This window comes from Xiphophorus maculatus, chromosome 2 (assembly GCF_002775205.1).
Source record: "Xiphophorus maculatus strain JP 163 A chromosome 2, X_maculatus-5.0-male, whole genome shotgun sequence".
NCBI lineage: Eukaryota > Metazoa > Chordata > Actinopteri > Cyprinodontiformes > Poeciliidae > Xiphophorus > Xiphophorus maculatus.
In genome coordinates, this window is record NC_036444.1 from 17,597,921 (window position 1) to 17,615,981 (window position 18,061).

The following is an 18,061-nucleotide window of genomic DNA, read 5'->3' on the forward strand; positions in this document are numbered from 1 at the left end:
TGGTAAACAAAGAATGAAACCAGACCCAGCTGAGCTTGCTTTCAAAGGGCGTGACAACATGGGAACTGGACCATGGAGCAGCTAAAACTGGTGGCCTGGTCTGATGAAACTCTGGTTCAATGAAAAAAATCATTTTACTAAAAATAAGATACTAACAGTATCCTATGCCAGTTTTTTTAACCAAACAAAAGGACAACATACAACTGTGTACAGACAATGAAACAGACAGACAAATGGCATAAAGATAGAGAGCACATTGTTTCACAAACATTAACACATCCTGTTAACATTCACAAAGCTGATACAAAGATGCTCTGTGCTGCTTGGAGATTCATTTAAATGCATTATACCCGAGTAATCAGTACTGCGTGTTGGGTACACAGTAGGGTTTGTAATAGTATTTTTTAGAGAAGCCTGATAAAGGATGCATGTGTGTCTTTATAGCATGTGTTGAACAACCACAGAAGGACAAACTTTTATTTATACTGGTCTCAGACAGCTGCTTCTTTGCAGATAAGACAAGTTTTCCTTCTTTTTATGACCTTGAAGTAAGTGTTTTCTTTTCAAAGGTTGTTCACAATAGGGAATTGGAGCTGTTTGAAAGAGACTTTGATTTAATCCATTTCTGTACTTTAAGCTCTTTATAAATCTATTGCGGTTAATACGATCTTATTGAATTAAAACAAACTTGTTTTTAAAGTAGTAGATAAAGAGGATGATTTACCGATGAACAAAAGTCCACCTAAACAATCCTAAGATTTGCATGAGCTAAAAGAGGGCTCCAGATGGAAGTCATTGTATATGATACAAAAAAGCCTATTGTTTGTTGTAGTGCAAATGTGGACATGTGCAGTCTTGCTGAAGTTTGGGGAGCTCTTTAGACTGTTGAGACTTTCCCAGACTTTTCATGTGAGCTTTTGTCTGATTGCATTGCTCCTCTTCTTGTATACTGTGGAGTGAAAAAGTGTTTGGCTCATTACTTGTTTCCTAATTTTTGATTGTTTCACTTCAGTGTTTCAGAAACCATATTAAATACTGTATCTTCAAAGGCAACACAAATAAACACAAAATACAGTGTTTAGATGGCATTGACTACTAAGGAAGAAAAAAATCCAAACCTACATGGCTCTGTGTGAAAAAGTTAATCCCCTCTTAACCTAATAACTGGTTGTCAAGTTTAAACACCTTCAAACCAAAAATTCTGCCCATTTTATATTTATTTATTTATTTTTTTTTACAAAAGAGAACCACAGATTCTCAATTAAATCTAACTCTGGACTTAAACTGGGACATTTTAACCCCTGGATGTGCTTTCATGGAAACCATTATAAATGTATATGTTGGTATAGGGATATTTTCCTGCTGCAAGGTAATATTTTCAAGGATATGTTCACACTTTGCACATTAACAAAACATGAAGTCTCTTTGATTGTATCTCACTGCAGAGGATGCTTCTGTCTGACACAGATTGTAGTGCCCAAAATGCTAAAGGTCACAAAAAGTGTGATCCCAACAAAATGTATCGATTTTTTTGTGGTTGTAACATGAGAAAAAAAAAACAACAAAAAAAGCAGTGTGAAGACCTTTGCAAGGCACTGTGTATTCTTAGTATCTGCAAAGAAATGTCTGCTCCTGTAGAGTTTACCTATCAGCTTGCTTTGAAAATGCATCAACATCAAAGATTGTGCCGCCTTCTTACTGTCGGAAAGGTTACCAAACCCTTGGCCTTCCTTTCCACCACTTTTTCCAACTAATGACTGGCCTCATACTATTTCTGCCTGCCTTCTATTTCTCTTGCTCACTCTCCCTTCTCAGTGGGTTGGCAGCGTACGCCTTATCCTCTGGAATTACAGGGCTGGTCCTGAATAGTAGGGTTGTTCCTTCTCTCCCCATCCAGCTTCTTCACTGGCTCAACCCTATCAAAGGCCCAGAAACCACACATCCTGCTACATCCTCTTTTTGTGGTACAGTTATGGATGTTTAGCAACATAAGAAGGGAAGCACATGAACGATGTGGATGACGCTATTCTTAGCCGCTTAGAGGATACATGGAAATCAAGAAGGAATTCCGGTTTTCTTTTTAGGTCGTTTATTCCTTTTTTTCCTTCTTATTTGCACATTGCAGAAAAGTGATCCCAAGCTATTTAACACTGACGTACTGTCTGTTCTATAAAATGTTGTGTGTGCATTTGAAAACAATTAAGGCCAGCAGTTTAACATTTTAACTTTATAACTCACCATGAGGGAGTTCTAGGATTTAGAGCATAATTCAGTGTAAAAGTCGTTAATTTTTTTAATTCGGCTGGTTCTGCCAGTAGATTCAGTTCAGTTTTGGGCTGCCATAACTTAGGTACACTAACCTAACAGATATTGGATAAACCACTGAATAGGTTCCCATGACAAATTCATGTACTTGTGAATAAGTTATAAAGGCTTCCGTGACTTTGGGAGCTGCAAGATTCTCTCTGTAAATTTAGCTATTTATCACAGAAAGGAGGATGTCTAACCTTGGTTGGGTTTTGTGTGCTGTACTTTTAAGCAAACACCTAAAATGTTGGAGATGCAGGGAAAAAAAATCTAAAATGAGATTTTCCCTTCTATGCAGTTCAACAGCCTTCCAGCCAAGTAGATATGTTTACAGAGAAGATGTAGCAGACCCCCAAAGGCTTCTGCTGTTACATTATGTCATGAAAGGTAGGGGGTTTCCAAGCCTGCAAGACTATCAAGTATGCAGTTCAGAGAAGCCGCCTCATATGTGTTTTGTTGTGGTTGTTTAAATCAAATTGAAGCAAATCCAACTTGGAATATGTTACTGGATTTTCTGTAACCTTGATTTCCACATCTTTGTTTGAGTTTCTGTGAATCCCCTAATTTCAAACCATCTCTGTAATAACATTCATTCCAGGCACTTACCCTGACTCTCTTTTAGCCCTCTTGGTGCCATGGGAAGTATTTAATATTACACCACTTCTTGCTGGCATTTGTTGTCATTAAGTTTTAAATGAAGAATATTTGTGTATGGAGATGAAAGTGAAAAATAGCCCCTGGGTTTGTTTTTTTTGCCTGCTTTTGCTTCCTTTTTCAATCATTTTGAATTGCTTAGCCTGCATTGTTTTCACTCTTACTCTTGGCTGAGCTTTCTGTATGAAAGCTGCATGTTCATGGTTTTAAACTCTTGCTTTCTTTGACGTGCATGTCAGGTTGGGTGCATCTTGGCTAAAAAGACTTAAGTCAGTTATGTGCATGTGTGTTCGTGGTTGTATAGTGGGTGTTTTCTTTACCCTGGTGATCCACCTTAAGACTGTCTAGATTAAACACTCCCTCTGTCCAGTTGAACTTTGACACGATGAACATTTTCTTTGGCAGGTCTAAAACTGCAAACCTGCTGAAATGGAACAATGTATTCACTTCTGCTGAATAATGCAATCCTCAAGGGCAAGAAATGCTTCATTTGTCTGGTAAAATACAGTATTTTATTCAAATAACTGTGGAGTCCATAGGAGTACGGTGAATTCATCTCAAGCTTAAGAAACAAGTTTGGGATGATTTAAAATGACAAAGTGCATTATCTGCCTAGAAGCAGCCATCAGACTCAAACACTGTTGACTTTATCTTCTGAAGTACACATCCCCTTGAAGTTCACAACGAAGGAATAGTTTCTTAAAGCTGCAGTTGTTAACTTGTATAAAAAATAAGTTAACAACTGACAGTAAAACAGATCATCTGTGAAAAGATCGAGCTCCTCTACCTCCTCCATGTGGTTTTGTTGCCATGTGCAGAAATACATTGCGTCTGGTCAAAAACAACCAATCAAGAGACAGGAGGAGGGTCTTAGCACTGTCAATAATGATGGTGTACGCGCTGCTCAATTCCCAGGGTAGTAAATATGACCACTGATGATGGCAGATTAACGATTTTCCTATAACGTTAAGTTGTTTCGCCACCATTAGCAGAACTGAAGCAAACCAGCAATCTTGAACTCGTACATACTTTGCAAATATCTGATTCATTTTATACTGTCAGGACATAGTGACAGTTTTAAATAAATACGTAAAAAATCTATATTCTTTAAAAGTCACCCACTGCAGCTGTAAAAGAAACCCCTTAATGCCCCATGCCACAGCTTTATCTTTCATAGTTTGCATTAGTCAACTCTGTGCCAAGGATGTTACAGGTTAACTTTGCTTGCCTGCAAGTAAATATTCCAGCAGGTGAAAGCTTGTGTGCATCTCTTCCTGATGTTTCATATGTAAAACCCCTCTTTGGCTCTGAAGCCACATGGTATTCATGGTATTGTTACCCCAAACAAGCATCCCAACTGTAAAAGCTGCAGGCATGCCTGGCCAAGTTTGTTGCTTGGGGTTAGTTTAGATGAGAGCAGGTCGCTGCTTTGACATAGGAGTTTTATACCCTTTATCTCTCACATCACTAATATCCCCAAACAAAAGCACAAAGGCATACCTCATGCAAGGTGGGGTATCGTTTTTCATTTGCAGTGGCAAAAATAGTTAGAACCTGTCATTATTCTGTGCTGTAATCTTTTCAATTTTACCAGATTGCAGCACTTTGCCCAAGCTGCCTTTCAGTTTAAGGATTAACTTTGTGTCTCTAAGTTTCACACAAGTGTGAGACCAGTGCTGGTCCATTTATTGAAGCAGACAGAGCAGCTGGGAATGCTTTGGAGATGAATGGTAAAAGTGGGCGAGGACTGGTCGAGAGACTGAAAGGGATCAATGTATTTCTCTCAAATTCCTTCCTCTCTGATGTTGAGACACAGTTATGCTTGTACCGAAATATTTTTGCACTCTTAAAGCTGCAGTATGTACCTTTTATAAAAAAAACCCTAAAAATTGTCTCTATGTTGTGACGGTATATTGTGAGACATATCATCTGTGAAAAATCTAGCTCCTCGGCCTTCACCCAGTGCTCCCAGTACTATCGACAGAAAGACCTGTATTTTCACAGGAAGTAGAATGACTCAAAACCAAAAAAGTGCCTCTCTACAATGATAGACTCTTATCAGTGATCAATAATAACCTAAAAGTTTTCTAAATCGAAACCAAAGTTCAGAACCTGGTTTAATGTTCTTTACTATCGCTCTATGATATCTGCTCTGGATAGTAAACATCACAAATCAGTGACATTTATTCTATACTACATTACCCATTTCCAACAACAAACAAATACTCAACACAAAGCGAACATTAAACCACACAATTTTTTGCTGGTTCTGTTAGATGTCCCATAACAACAGATCGGTGTCCAAATCAAACAAGATGCCTCGATGTTAACCTGCAGCTGAACAAACAGCTCTGACTCTAAAATGTGCTTTTATCCCCTAACATTAAGATTCTAATTCTGTTATTTGGTTTGGATCAAAATGCTGGTCCTTACCAACCACCATAAACTCTGCCGTGATTGATCCCTCTCTCCTGCTTGCTTTGGGCTTCTTATCTGTGGGGGCGTTGCTTTAGCTGCTGTGGCTTTTGGCTCATAAGCAGTTTAGAAGAGCTCAGTCTAATTGGCAGGGATTATTAGATTCCACTTATTGAAATTGCATTATTAAATATAACCTTGTAGAGTGGAAGTGACAAAGATTTAGGGGTTCATTTTGGACTGCTACAAACCTAATGTAACATCCCTGAATTGGAAATGTGACTCGTATCTCAACTGCTGTTGTATTTGCTATTTGAGTTTTACAGATTTATGCTTTGACATTTGTTTATTAGGCCTATACATGGATTGGTAATAAAAATATCCTTTTTCATTGCTTGTTTTAATCATATTTGCTGTGAAGGAAGGATGTTTTGTTTAGCAAATTGATATAAGTAGGAAGAGTATTTAAGAATAAGCCTTACTTTGCATTGTGTAACTTTTGATTCAGTTTGAAGAATAAGAGTAGTAGGATCAGGCCTTTTTTCCATTCTGACCCAGCAGTCATCCTCTGGATAACAGTAGCCTGCAGTACTTGTGTTGGAAGCCTCTTTGTGGTTTTGGAAGGATGTCAGTCAGATGCTGTAATGGAGAACACATTGCCAGATCTGTAATATTTTGAGATAAAGCCCATTCTCAAAGTTTGCAGGATTCTGTTTGTAATTTGGTTCTGTTTTAAGTGTTCTGATGGAATCCATTTGGTATTTTGGCAGATCTTACTTTACTACTGCACAGATCCAGACTTCTGCTAAAGTCGTAACTGTAATCTCCATTGACTGTTACTCACGGCAAAGCTCTAATTACCTCTACGTTGATTGTGTAGACATTCTGGGTCATACGTTTTTTTTGGCCTCAAAATGACGAGTCACATTGTCAAATAAAACTTTTGAAGGAACGTCAGCACACATGAGGGTACTTTAAATGACGTGTCCACCCAAACCGTCAAGGAGAGAAGTAACCAGAGAAGATCCACAGCTTAGGTGGGAGAATCTGCTGGAAGGACAGCTATTATGTATACGCTGTACATATCTGGCCTTAATGAAAGAGAATGTGAAGAAGCTCAAGAAGCACCAGATGACCGTGGGACCCAGTTCATCGTTTATCAGACATTAACCTGCCTTTTAACAGTGAAATCTTTCTGCCATGTGATCAAGCTGCTGATGTAATCAAAAGCTTTTCCTCCATCAGCACACAGCAGCTATTTCGTAATTACCTCTGATGGTATTTATCCTGTCTTGTATCCAGCCTCCAGCTGAGGCAAATAAAACTCCCCTGGTCCCAAGTCATAGATCTCTAGCAGATGGTGAGGCCGACAACCCTCTTGTAGCATCACTCTCCGGGCCTTTGCTGCTATTTCAGGTGCTGAGGAGGAGGTACATGAGCTGAGCTGCATGTGTAAATGCAGTGCTGGGACTGATGTTGTATGATATGTTCTGTAAGTTGAAATGGCAACTAACTTGGAGAAACTGTAGTCTGAGAGTAGTGGTTCCCAACTTCTTTTACTTTATTACCCTCCACCACCACCACAATGCTCAGATGACTCTTGAATGCATGCAAACAGGCTAATTTAAGCTTGTGCGTGTATATGCAGCAGCAACAAAAGCAAATCTCCTTGAAGTAAGCAGTTTTTTATTGCTGAACTCAGTTGAAGTTTTACATTTTACCTAATTGCTACCATTTGGCTGTATTTGGACATATTCAATTCACCAGTTAAACGCCATGAAGCTTACTGGAAATCTCTGCGAAGAAAGACATGCTAAGCTGAACGAGTTGGCTGTTAATGTTAATTCAATATTTGGAAGCTTGACCAACATGGACTGAATGGTTTTGTTGATTTCCTCCGCTGCTATTGCTAAAACTACTGGGTACAATTCTAAAACAGCGCAGAAAATGTATGTCATTGTTCACAACGTCTCTTTCTGTCACTCTCTGACATCAGATGAGTTGTTTTTACAGTGGTGTGGTTTTTCACTCACAATGGGTCAGTACCCATCCTGCTTACTGCGCGTTTTTGGTGACAATAGAACGGATCTGTCTGGCGAAACTGAGCTGCAACTTTGTGGATTTTTATTTCCGTGAATGGTCGTGTTGGAAGCACATTTCCTACTGGAGTTCTTGGACAGTATCCAATAGAGAAATCATTTTGCTCTCATTGACTCCATGTTTTTTTCATTAAGATGGTTTTGTTTGAAATGGCTTTAGACTGTGCCTTACTTCCGGTGTCCCAATGTGTGAATGTAACTATAAAAACTAAACCAATTGTGAAGATGGCTTGTTTCAAAGCAAAGAAATTTATTTCTTTGCTTTGTTCGAGTACACTGCATTTTAATGCAGTGTACTCGAACTCCCTTCTATAAACGCCTACAGCAGTGGTGTCCAAAGTCGGTCCTGGAGGGCCGGCATCCTGCACGTTTTAGTTCTCTCCCTGGTGGTACCAACAACCTTTAGGTCTTCTAACGAGCCATCATTTGAGGCAGGTGCGTTAAACCAGGGAGAGAACTAAAACATGCAGGCTGCCGGCCCTCCAGGACCAACTTTGGACACCCCTGGCCTACAGTATTGAGGCCTCCACATGTGTTTACCATACATACTGCCTCAGCTCAGAATGGCAAGAATGCAGCCTGTAATAGTAGAGTAAAACATATAAGGACAGGCAGATTATTTTAGGTTTGGTAAAAACGCATTGTGGTTTGATTTTTAAACGCATTAAAGGGCATGTGTGTCAGATCCAGTTCATTCTGTTTGATTTGTAAGAAACCTGTCAGACACCTGACATTGCTCTTTGCAAGGGGCTCATAAAATGCCTCACTTTGATCAAAGGGAGATGCTCGGCGGGACTCAAACTCCAAAGGAAGTTTCACTTGAGATATTTGCCTGTGGGATTAAATGATTCTCTCTCTTTCTTATATAAACCCGTCAGATCAGAATTTCAGTTCATGCTTGCCATGACATGGATAAATATGACAACGTTTTGCAACTTTTGGGGGTAGAACTGCTCGTCAGTATGAACAGAGGTTTCTGTTTAAATTGTTCTTGATTTAGTAAAGAATGAAGAGCATCTCTCTGCTACTCAACAATGAATAAAACTTGTTCTTATGAATTTGCAGGGTTCTTTCCATAGTTTTTTTTTTTAGCTAACTTTAAAAATATAAATGTCCAGTTTGTTTCAATCTTCTGTGAAGAGTTGGCTAACTACTGGCTTATACATTTATCATCTGCCTTGATGAGGTTATGCTTAAAGATCCTCATCAAGACAGATGATTTTGGAGGATTTTGCAAAATCTGCTTTTTTGGCATTTTTTAATTTGGGTATTTTTTATATTATGTATAACATCTTTTCCTGTGTAATTTTGCATGTGTGGGTCTTGCCTAATTTTCCTGAATGGCTCATTAAAGATTTAGTATCTGTTTTCATAAAGCCTCATAAATGCCAGCTAATGTTTTTGTAATAAAACTCTGCATGAAAAAATATGATTGAAATGGACAGCAAACAATATAAAATGTAAGTTATTGTGCAAAAATTCTAAATCCAATTAATTATAAATGACAAAATATTTCCTTTTTTCAATTTGGTTGGTCAGCATATGGAAAAAAGTTTTTAACAGCCAAGATTTTCAGTCATCATCAGCCAGATGTCGATTAAAGACCAGCTTTTTTTTTATGGTAGTCACAGTGTAAAATAGTTTGGTAATAAAACATCATTTACAAATCACATTGTGTTGTTGACATGGCCAGGCTTGTATTTTCCCATGATAGGTGGTTTCCTTCCAGCCTTCATTTACTGATATGCCAGCTACGCCTCCCACTGGCAATGTTTGAGTTGGAAAATGAGCAATTTAATGAGTTTTTCTGTTCAGTCATGAGTGTAATTGTGTCAAATGATCCGATAGTCTTCTTTGTATCTGTGCCATGAAACTTTATTTTCATTCTCCACTTTCTCTTTGCATATACAGTACAGGAGGCTCACAAGTCTAAGTGCACATACATTTGAACCTCTCAACTAACTTTAACTAGAAATTAACAAATTGAATGTTGGTGACTTTTAAAAGTTTTTTTTTTTTGTTCTCAAGTAATTTATTCTGTGCTCACTAAACCTGTACCGTTAAACCAGAATTTCCACCACATTAAATTGAAGACATGATTGACTTCTTTTTACACCAGATCCAAAACTTATTTTTTGTAGCCATATTGAATGTCGTACTCAGGGGTGCATACACAAAAAGTGATGAAACTTGATGACCTCTCTGCCCAGATTTTACTTTAAGAAAACTTCACATCCTAAATGTCTCTTTCTGCTGTTTCTTTATGTTTTTACTTTACTTTTACTTCATTTTGACTGATTTTGGTTAGCATTTGAGGCCCATATTATCTGAAGAGTTTTTATTATTGAAATCACGAGGCAGACTAAAGAACATTGATGATTAATAAGAACTGTAATGATTATATGTAACTTGATGGTAAAGTTGCACCATGCTCTAAGGCTATATTTTTTACAGGACAGTTTTCTGTCTTTTTTTTTTTTTTACTTTAAAAGGCCTCAGATTCTTTTTCATTGCTAATTTAATAAGATGAAGATTTAGATTAACCTCTGTTAAAATTTGAATGTATAATCATCTTTTACCTATTTGAACTTTTGGTGGTGTTGATTATGTATATTATGTGTCAATGAAATATAATATTCTTTAAGCTGTGCCCTGAAACCTTTGGTATTTTTTGACCCTGTTGCTGTTTTTGTAACACTATGCAGATGAAAACACATGCAATTATCTTTATAATTGCATGAAGCACAAAATATTTGTTGATATGCCGCAACCTTTGGGCCATATGTGACAAATTACCTGCTTCCATCAGTAACCACTTAGCTCCAAATTACCTCTTTAATCTGTTTTCTCTGCAAAAGACATATGAGTGAAAAAAATTTTCTATCAGAAGAAATCAATTACACAATGCCTGGGCAGGATGTGGCATGCAGAGGCCACAATCTGTCTGTTTGGATCCCAGATTACTTGTTGAACAGGAAAGCTGTTGGCATTATTCCCTAGGGAAAAAAAAAAGTTAGATGCTATTTTTTAGACACAAAGAGATGGTTGAGATCTGACCTGCCCCTCTGTTTTTTTTAAAGTGGATATTGTGGATCGATGTGAAAGCTGCAAAAACAACAGCATTTGTAGTTTTTTTTAACTCCCCATGGTGAGAAACAGGAGAAACTGATTGCATTTCTTGCAGGAGTTGTAGCTTTAATGAAACACCTGGGACTAGTTTTGTCCACCGTGCCAGCCTCTTTAAAAGTTTTACAGAGACTCATAACAGAGGCATAATAGCCTGTTTTGACCCATTCAAAATTATTGGGAATGCAGATCATTTGTCCTCATCCTCAGTGCTGACACAGACAGTTGTATAGTAATCTTTTGCAAAGCTAAATTGCAAAGCTTCATTATTATTTTTATGAATTGAAACATTTGGAACTGTTTGGAACATTTATGACAAGTTGAGATCCACTTTGGACTGTTGTATATCGAATGTTCATGTTTCTGCTTTCCTTAGATATTTTCACTACCCTGTACCTCATGTACGTCTCACCTTTGTATGTTTTCAGAGATTAGGACCCAGCTAGTGGAGCAGCAGAAATGCCTCGACCAGCAGACAGAAATGCGGGTACAGCTGCTGCAGGACCTTCAGGACTTCTTCAGAAAAAAAGCAGAAATTGAAATGGAATACTCCAGAAACCTGGAAAAACTGGCTGAGCGCTTCATGGCGAAGACTCGCAGCACCAAGGACCACCAGCAGTATAAGTAAGTAGATGCTAATTTTCTGATGGTTTTTGTTCATAATTGGCTTCTGTTAAAAGGGTCAAAGAAAAACTATTCCTTGTCAGCTATATTGCAGGGGGTTTTTTTAATAGTTTTTTTCTAGTTATTGTTAAAGATAGCTACTAAAGCTTTTTTGGTAAGCTCACCGTATTCACTTTTGAATTGTATATATTTTTTCACTTATATTGTATGTTAATAACATAAGAGAAAGCCACTATGTACATGTAATTTAATCTCTATATTTTTAACTAATCACTTTCTTTTTATACAGTAAGTTTATAGTAATACTGTTCAGTAGAATTAATTGTAATAATGTTATTTATAAACATTATGGCTCTTTCCATTTATAAACATTGAATAAATATTTTCTTAATTAGCTATTTATAGACTAAAACAAGTTTAATAAAGCAAATTGTAGTTGGCTAATTAGTCAGGCTAGCCCGCAATTATACACATTTACATTTAAATGACGGACACAACAGAACAGAAATTTTACCTGATTGTAAAAGCTGTGGGAATCGAACATTTGTTCAAATATTCTCCTCATTAATTTGTATTTAAGGTACCGTTTAGATTTTTTTGTAACTTTCTTCAGTCTTCGCTACATTAACATGGTGAATTGATCTGCTCATGTAAAAAGCAGACAAATTGTTTAAACTGGTGCAATGAAATAAAGTAAAATCCACACTGTCTCTACATAACCCCCACTCTCCATCTGAAGCCTGGATTACTATAGCAGCTGGGTGTACACCCATGTGTAATACTTGCATGGAGACTCTATTATGGGACTCTGAGGTTACTTCATTGTACAGTCTGGTCATTTTGTCCACAGGATCCACATTTGTCTTTGAGCACATTTCTAGTGTAAATATATGACATTTAGGAAAGAAAAAAAATCCTTCCTGCAAGTTTTAAATCATCATAATTTTTTGTGCTCACATAAACAAACGTACAGTGTGTGGCCATAATGTTCTCACGGGTCGCTTTGATTGGGCACATTTCCTTGTGTGTGAAAAGGGGTATTTTTGTTTTAATTTTTCTGTAGCCTCAAGAACCCCAAGTTAGTTTTTACATGGTTTGTTATGGTAAAGCAGCAAAATATGAAAACAATCTAAAAAGGAAGCTAAATCTGGACGTTAGTCTAGACAAGCTGCATTTAAAAGGGAGGTCGCTGCAATTGAACTTAACTCATCTTAAGATGAGCTGTCAAGATGTTGCTTTTTTCTATAAAACTGCAGAGACTTTAATTGTTTGTGTCAAGCTAAGTATATTTAGACAACATTAGGAATGTGTCTATTCTAACTTTGGGCCTCCTCCCTTGAATATTTGTTTAAACGGCGCCTAGGTAACAAGGTGAGATACAGGTGGAGGTTGACGCTGTGCCTCATATAGGCTCTCCTAATAAACCATGTTGATGATGTAGTTATATAAACATCATCTCACAGTGTTCTCCTAATGGCCTGTAAGAATCATTGCTTGGGTTTATTTTTGTGTCCAATGACACTAAATCTAGGTTTTTCAAGACAGAAATGTACTTACGTTGTTACAAGGAGCTAAAACAGCATCTTTCTCACACAGCTATGGGCTCAGAAAAACATTTTCACACAGTTGGAGTTCAGTCCTCCATCCTCCTCAGGAGTGAAATGAAGGTTGTGAATGTCAGAAATCACAGGCTTGGTGACATTTGGGGGTTATGGCAATGACTCACTGCTGCAGAGGAATTCAGTGTGGTTCTGGAGGAGCTCTCTTCTCTTCCGCACTACCATGAAGCTTGATAAAAATGGGAGCAAAGCAGAAGTTAAGTTATGGAAAAGACACGGTTCTGTTCACTTAAAAAAAAAAAAGACTAGCAAGATCTTTTCGGATATGTCTCTTCTACCGTCGCGCATCCAGGCTAAATGTTTTGTGGATTTTTCTTTGTAAAACAGGAGCATCTTGGAATATTGCAGCAATTATTGTGACACAAATGTGTACAATATTGCAATTGCAAAATACTGCTAGGATACAGTATTTTTATTTTTTTTGGCTTATGGATTTTACATGCCTTACATTTACATTCTGCTTGTGAATTATATATTTCATTTGTTGACTGGACTTTCACTGCTCTCCCTCATCCATGTATTCTTAAAAGTCTGGTAAGAGGATGTACATTTTGTTGGGGTAAATTTAGAGGCATATATAAAAGAAAAAATATTTAAACATAACTATTAGTAATCAAATTGCGTTAGTAAACTGCACAGATAACAGGTTCAGTAAATGAAAGCTAACGCACTCGATTTGAAAAATGTCAAAAGCTTTGAGCTTCTTAGATGTCAGATGATGCGGTGAAATAGCAGCAGTCTTTCATTAAACTGAACCATTGCTTATGTGTCAAAGATGTTTAGGGAAAAACCTATAATGCAGCTAGTCCTTTCCAGTAGAGACATAAAACAGCAGGGCAACATCAGAGTTCCCATGCACACAGCAAGAATCTGCTGGAAAGTCTTGCATTTGTGCTTGTGTAGCTATTTGTGGAATAAACACATAAAAACATGTCCATCTCTTAGAGCCTGTGGGCATACTTTCGTAACTTTAACCATTACAACTGAATGCCATGAAGAAACTGCTGCTAACACATAAACCAATTATTGAAAATAAATCACTTTAACCTTAAATCTAGGTCTTGACATAAAAAAATTCTATCTGTTCATCTGGTGACCAGAATTTCACCCCTACTAGAAAATGAGGTCTCCATATGTGTGTGCAGTTAGGTTGTGCTCTGTAGTATTTTAATACAAAAGCAGACACACACATAACATCATGGCTAAAAGAAAGTAAACCCTCTTTCGATTTAAGCATTTTGGACAAAATTACTTCTTCTCACTACTTCAGTTCATTTCATTTTCATTTCTTTACTGCCATCATGCAGAACCGACACATTATCTCAATCAGCATCTCAATCCTGTTGAGATCTGGACTTTAACTAGACCATCACAATAATTAGATCCTTTTGTTTACTCATTCTGTTTATTTATATATATATATATATTCCTTTATTTAATCAGGTAAACCCCGTTGAGATCTAGATCTCATTTTCAAGAGGGACCTGAAACAAACTTCACTCCCCGTTGGGGAATCGAACCCCGGTATATAGCTAGCTTTAATTCTTGGATAGGAGGCCTCAGAGATTCAGATTTATTTGTGTCTCAAATGGGAAATAGATTTTACAGCACGTATATAAACTGAAAGGCAAAGAATCAAAAAATAAAAACAATGCCTGCCTGCACCACATTCAGGCAGGTTGCAGAAAAGAGCTGCACAGGATTAAAAAATTTGAGATTATGTTAGGAAAGATATGAGACGCTTTAAAGAATATATTTAAATAGTTGTAACGTCTTTGTGCTTTAACTTAGATGCTAACATAGACCCAAGACAGTGAGTGTTATACTTTCAGCTACTTGAAAAAGGTATAGATCATATCTAACTCCACAACACTGAAAAAGACTCAGCTGCTATTTTGGCAAAGAAAACCCCTAGTTGTCATTTTTCATTGATACTAATAGAACATCACTCATTTTGACTTCATAAAACAGCAAGCATTGCTGAATGTTTTACTGGGAAAGTGAGCTTGAAACCGTAGTAGTTACATTGTTACCAGATATTTATTGCAGACCAAGGAGCTTTTAGTGATATTGATATTGTGTCCATTTGTATTTGTGATAATGATAACTTTTTTGCATACAGTGCAGTCCTATTGAGGATGTTCTTCCTTCCTGGCATTGTGTTAACACACATGATCCACATCAAGTGTGTTTGCGCTGCAGCAACATCACTGCTAGTTTTCCTTTGAGTCCTGCTGCGACTCAGCTAAAAGGTTGTGCTTATTTTCTCCATGAACAGATTTTTCATGTTAATTTGAGTTTGAGAGCGAATGTAGACACATGTTGTTTCCTTACATTGCGTCTTTCATTTACTATGCAAATGCAAACATCGAGATGTTATGTCAAACAAAACAAACTATATTATTATTGTGACTAAATCTCTAGTTGGATGTTTTGAGAATGTTATTATTGCCTTGTATTTGCCTTTGGTTAAGTCACTTTGTCCCTAAAGAAACGGGATGAAACATGCTGTGTCATCTATAATGCCTCACGTCGTTTTGTGCTGTGTGCTGGGTTTGTGTGACATGGGACAGAAAAGTATGTTTTGTTATGTTTGTTGTGAGCAAACTCCATATGTCTTTGTTTTTGTTGACTCGGAGGTTGCTTAGTTTATTAATGAAAGATTTTTAGATTGAAAGATTTTCAATCTAAAAATGAAATGAAAGATTATTTAGAATTTCTGCTGCTTTCCCTTCGTTGTTGATGAAAAGCTCGTGTTTCAGGAAACTGCACACTAAACTGTTAATTATCTCTCTTTGTCAGCATCATTGACTGTATGAGAGTCAATGATGTAAGTACGTTGACATTGACCCACTTACCCATGGATTTGCACAGCATAAATGAATAAAACAAACACATTTACATTTTAAGAGGGAAGAAGTTTCTAACGAGACCTCTGTTTTATCTGACTCTTTTTTCCCCCCCTGCCTTTTCTGGACTGCAGTTTCCCCTTTCATACTGGTCTTTGAGCTTGCTGGGAGCCTGACTATCATTTGGGAATCTGTCTGACCCAGTTCCTGCCCTGGCTGAGAGGGAAATGATGACAGTGAGAGATTTTCCTGCCATTATGTGGGGTTAGTTAGCAGCTCTCAGAGAGCAGTCTGTGAATGAATCTCATTACTTCTTAGTCTGACCTCTTTTTGTCACAAGTTTAAAGTTTTCGTCTCTTAAATACTCACAGAACTGCTTGCACTAAAAATAGGAAGACCATTTTCCTAGTGTGTAATTGTTTAAACTATTGTAATGAAAGTCATATTCCCAAGTATTCAGGGTTATTTCTGGACTTCATGATGGAGAATAAGGCTCCTTTTGCCTTTTACTGCTATGTGAATGTTTCAATACTACAGGGCTAGTATGCATAGTCTGTAGTTTTCGTTCAAAGAACAAAGAGCTTTCATTCAGATGTTTTGTATCCCTCATCTGATGTACAGGCTGATTTGAAACATTCTATCCAGCTGATTTTGGTTAGTGGAATTGTTTCATTTGTTCACGTGGAGCTGCAGGATTTGTCATGTCTAAACATTATGTGCTTTTTTTCTGCGCATACAAAAGTTTGCATTCTCACATGTTGCTTTTTCATGTTTTACGCAGCATACTGATCAGTACATTGCTTTAACTTTCAACGATTTTATTTTAATTAAAGAAATATACAATTGTATACAATTACAGGTGTATGTTGGTGTATGTCTACCAGTTTTGCACATAGTCTCAAATTGTGCCCCTTGTTCTCTGCAAAAAGCTCAAGCTCATTCAGAGCTTGATTCAAGATCACCTGTACACAGCAGTTTATATGACTTGCCAGATTCTTGATTGGATATAGGTTTGGACTTCATTCAAACCTTCCCATTTTGGTTCCAGTTGTATTTAAGGTTGCTGTTCTGCTGGACACCAGATGTCTGCCCACATCAGTTCTTTTGTGACCGGTGTTAGATTTCTTCCAGTGTTGTTTATCACTATTCTTATCAACTCTGAATGACTTCCATCTCTCTGCTTATGGGGGCAGTGTTATGTGTTTTCCAGGCACATAGTGCCATTTTACAGCACAGTCAATTAACACTGTTAACTTTAGTCATATAAAAATGCTTCATATATCAAATATGACTTAAAAGAAATTTGACTTTGTAATTTATTGCCTGAAGTGGAAATTTAAAAACTTATGCTCTTTCTGAAATGTGGTCTCCCTGATTCAACTTCTTCACTACATTTTCTAGCAAACCTTTGAGAAGCTGAGATTAAATCACCAACAGTTTTGAGTCTATTCACTAATTAAGTGACTTTTCAAGGTTCCACTCGAGTCTATTCAGGGGTATCAGAGTAAAGGGAGCTACATATTCATGTACAGTGTTCAGATTTTCACAGTGCAAGAACAGAGTTTTTGCTTTTCTTGAGGCCTGGTGAGCCCGACAGTAATACATGTCAGGGTTTTCAAATTTTTTTTGTCCACACACCTTATCTTTGTCTGGAAACAGACTGGTTTCAGATGGTTTTCATATGTGTGCCTCTGCCTTTATCAAATTCAGTTTCTTCCTGTTTTTGCATCGCGTTAGAGAACGCTTCAGCTGGTTGGAATGCTGGTATCGGGCTCATTTGATTAGTTTTTTCTATTCCAACTGATGTGTTGCCATCACTGAAGGCCAGTTCAGGGCTGGGTCAGTTGCGGAGGACACATTTTCACCTGTTGTGCTGACAAGTGCAGCTTGTCAGCACAAACTGACTTTGTGACAGGGGAGCAGAGGCGAGTCTCCATATGGTTCCTCCATGACTTGACCTAAGACCTGGACCTTTAAACCTCCTCCAAATTGCACATGTATGTGGACTGTCACAATTACTCATATTGTGCTGGATTTTTGCATGCTGGAGGAATGTTACAGATTAACCCAAAGGAAGTCTGTCTGCAGGCCGGTGCTTATACAGGGCCCCACTTGCGGCGGTCTGGACAATGTCCTACTGTTAGCCTGGAAGCAGCAAGCACACGACGCAGGAAATGGCTCTTTGCCTGCTATATTTTGTTTTGTTCTTTTTATTCTTTAGTGCAACTTTTCTTTTTCTCAAGCTGACCAGATTTGTTCACAATTTAACTTTTTGTCATGCGATAAATGAAATCTGTGGTTTTCGACTCTTTTAAAATAATAAACTCTTCATTTGTAGAAAAATGATCTGCACGAACTGTTCCAGTCT

The 18,061-nt window shown here is 37.5% G+C and overlaps 1 protein-coding gene across 4 annotated transcripts in view; it reads left to right on the plus strand.

Annotated features, from left to right (window-relative positions):
• Positions 1-18,061, plus strand: part of srgap1 (SLIT-ROBO Rho GTPase activating protein 1) — an 86,458-nt gene that overhangs the window by 16,396 nt on the left and 52,001 nt on the right. For all 4 annotated transcript variants that reach the window (XM_023353238.1, XM_023353236.1, XM_014470311.2 and 1 more), the window contains exon 2: positions 11,030-11,225. In XM_023353238.1, the coding sequence (XP_023209006.1) occupies positions 11,030-11,225 (196 nt within the window). The remainder of the gene's footprint in view (positions 1-11,029; positions 11,226-18,061) is intronic.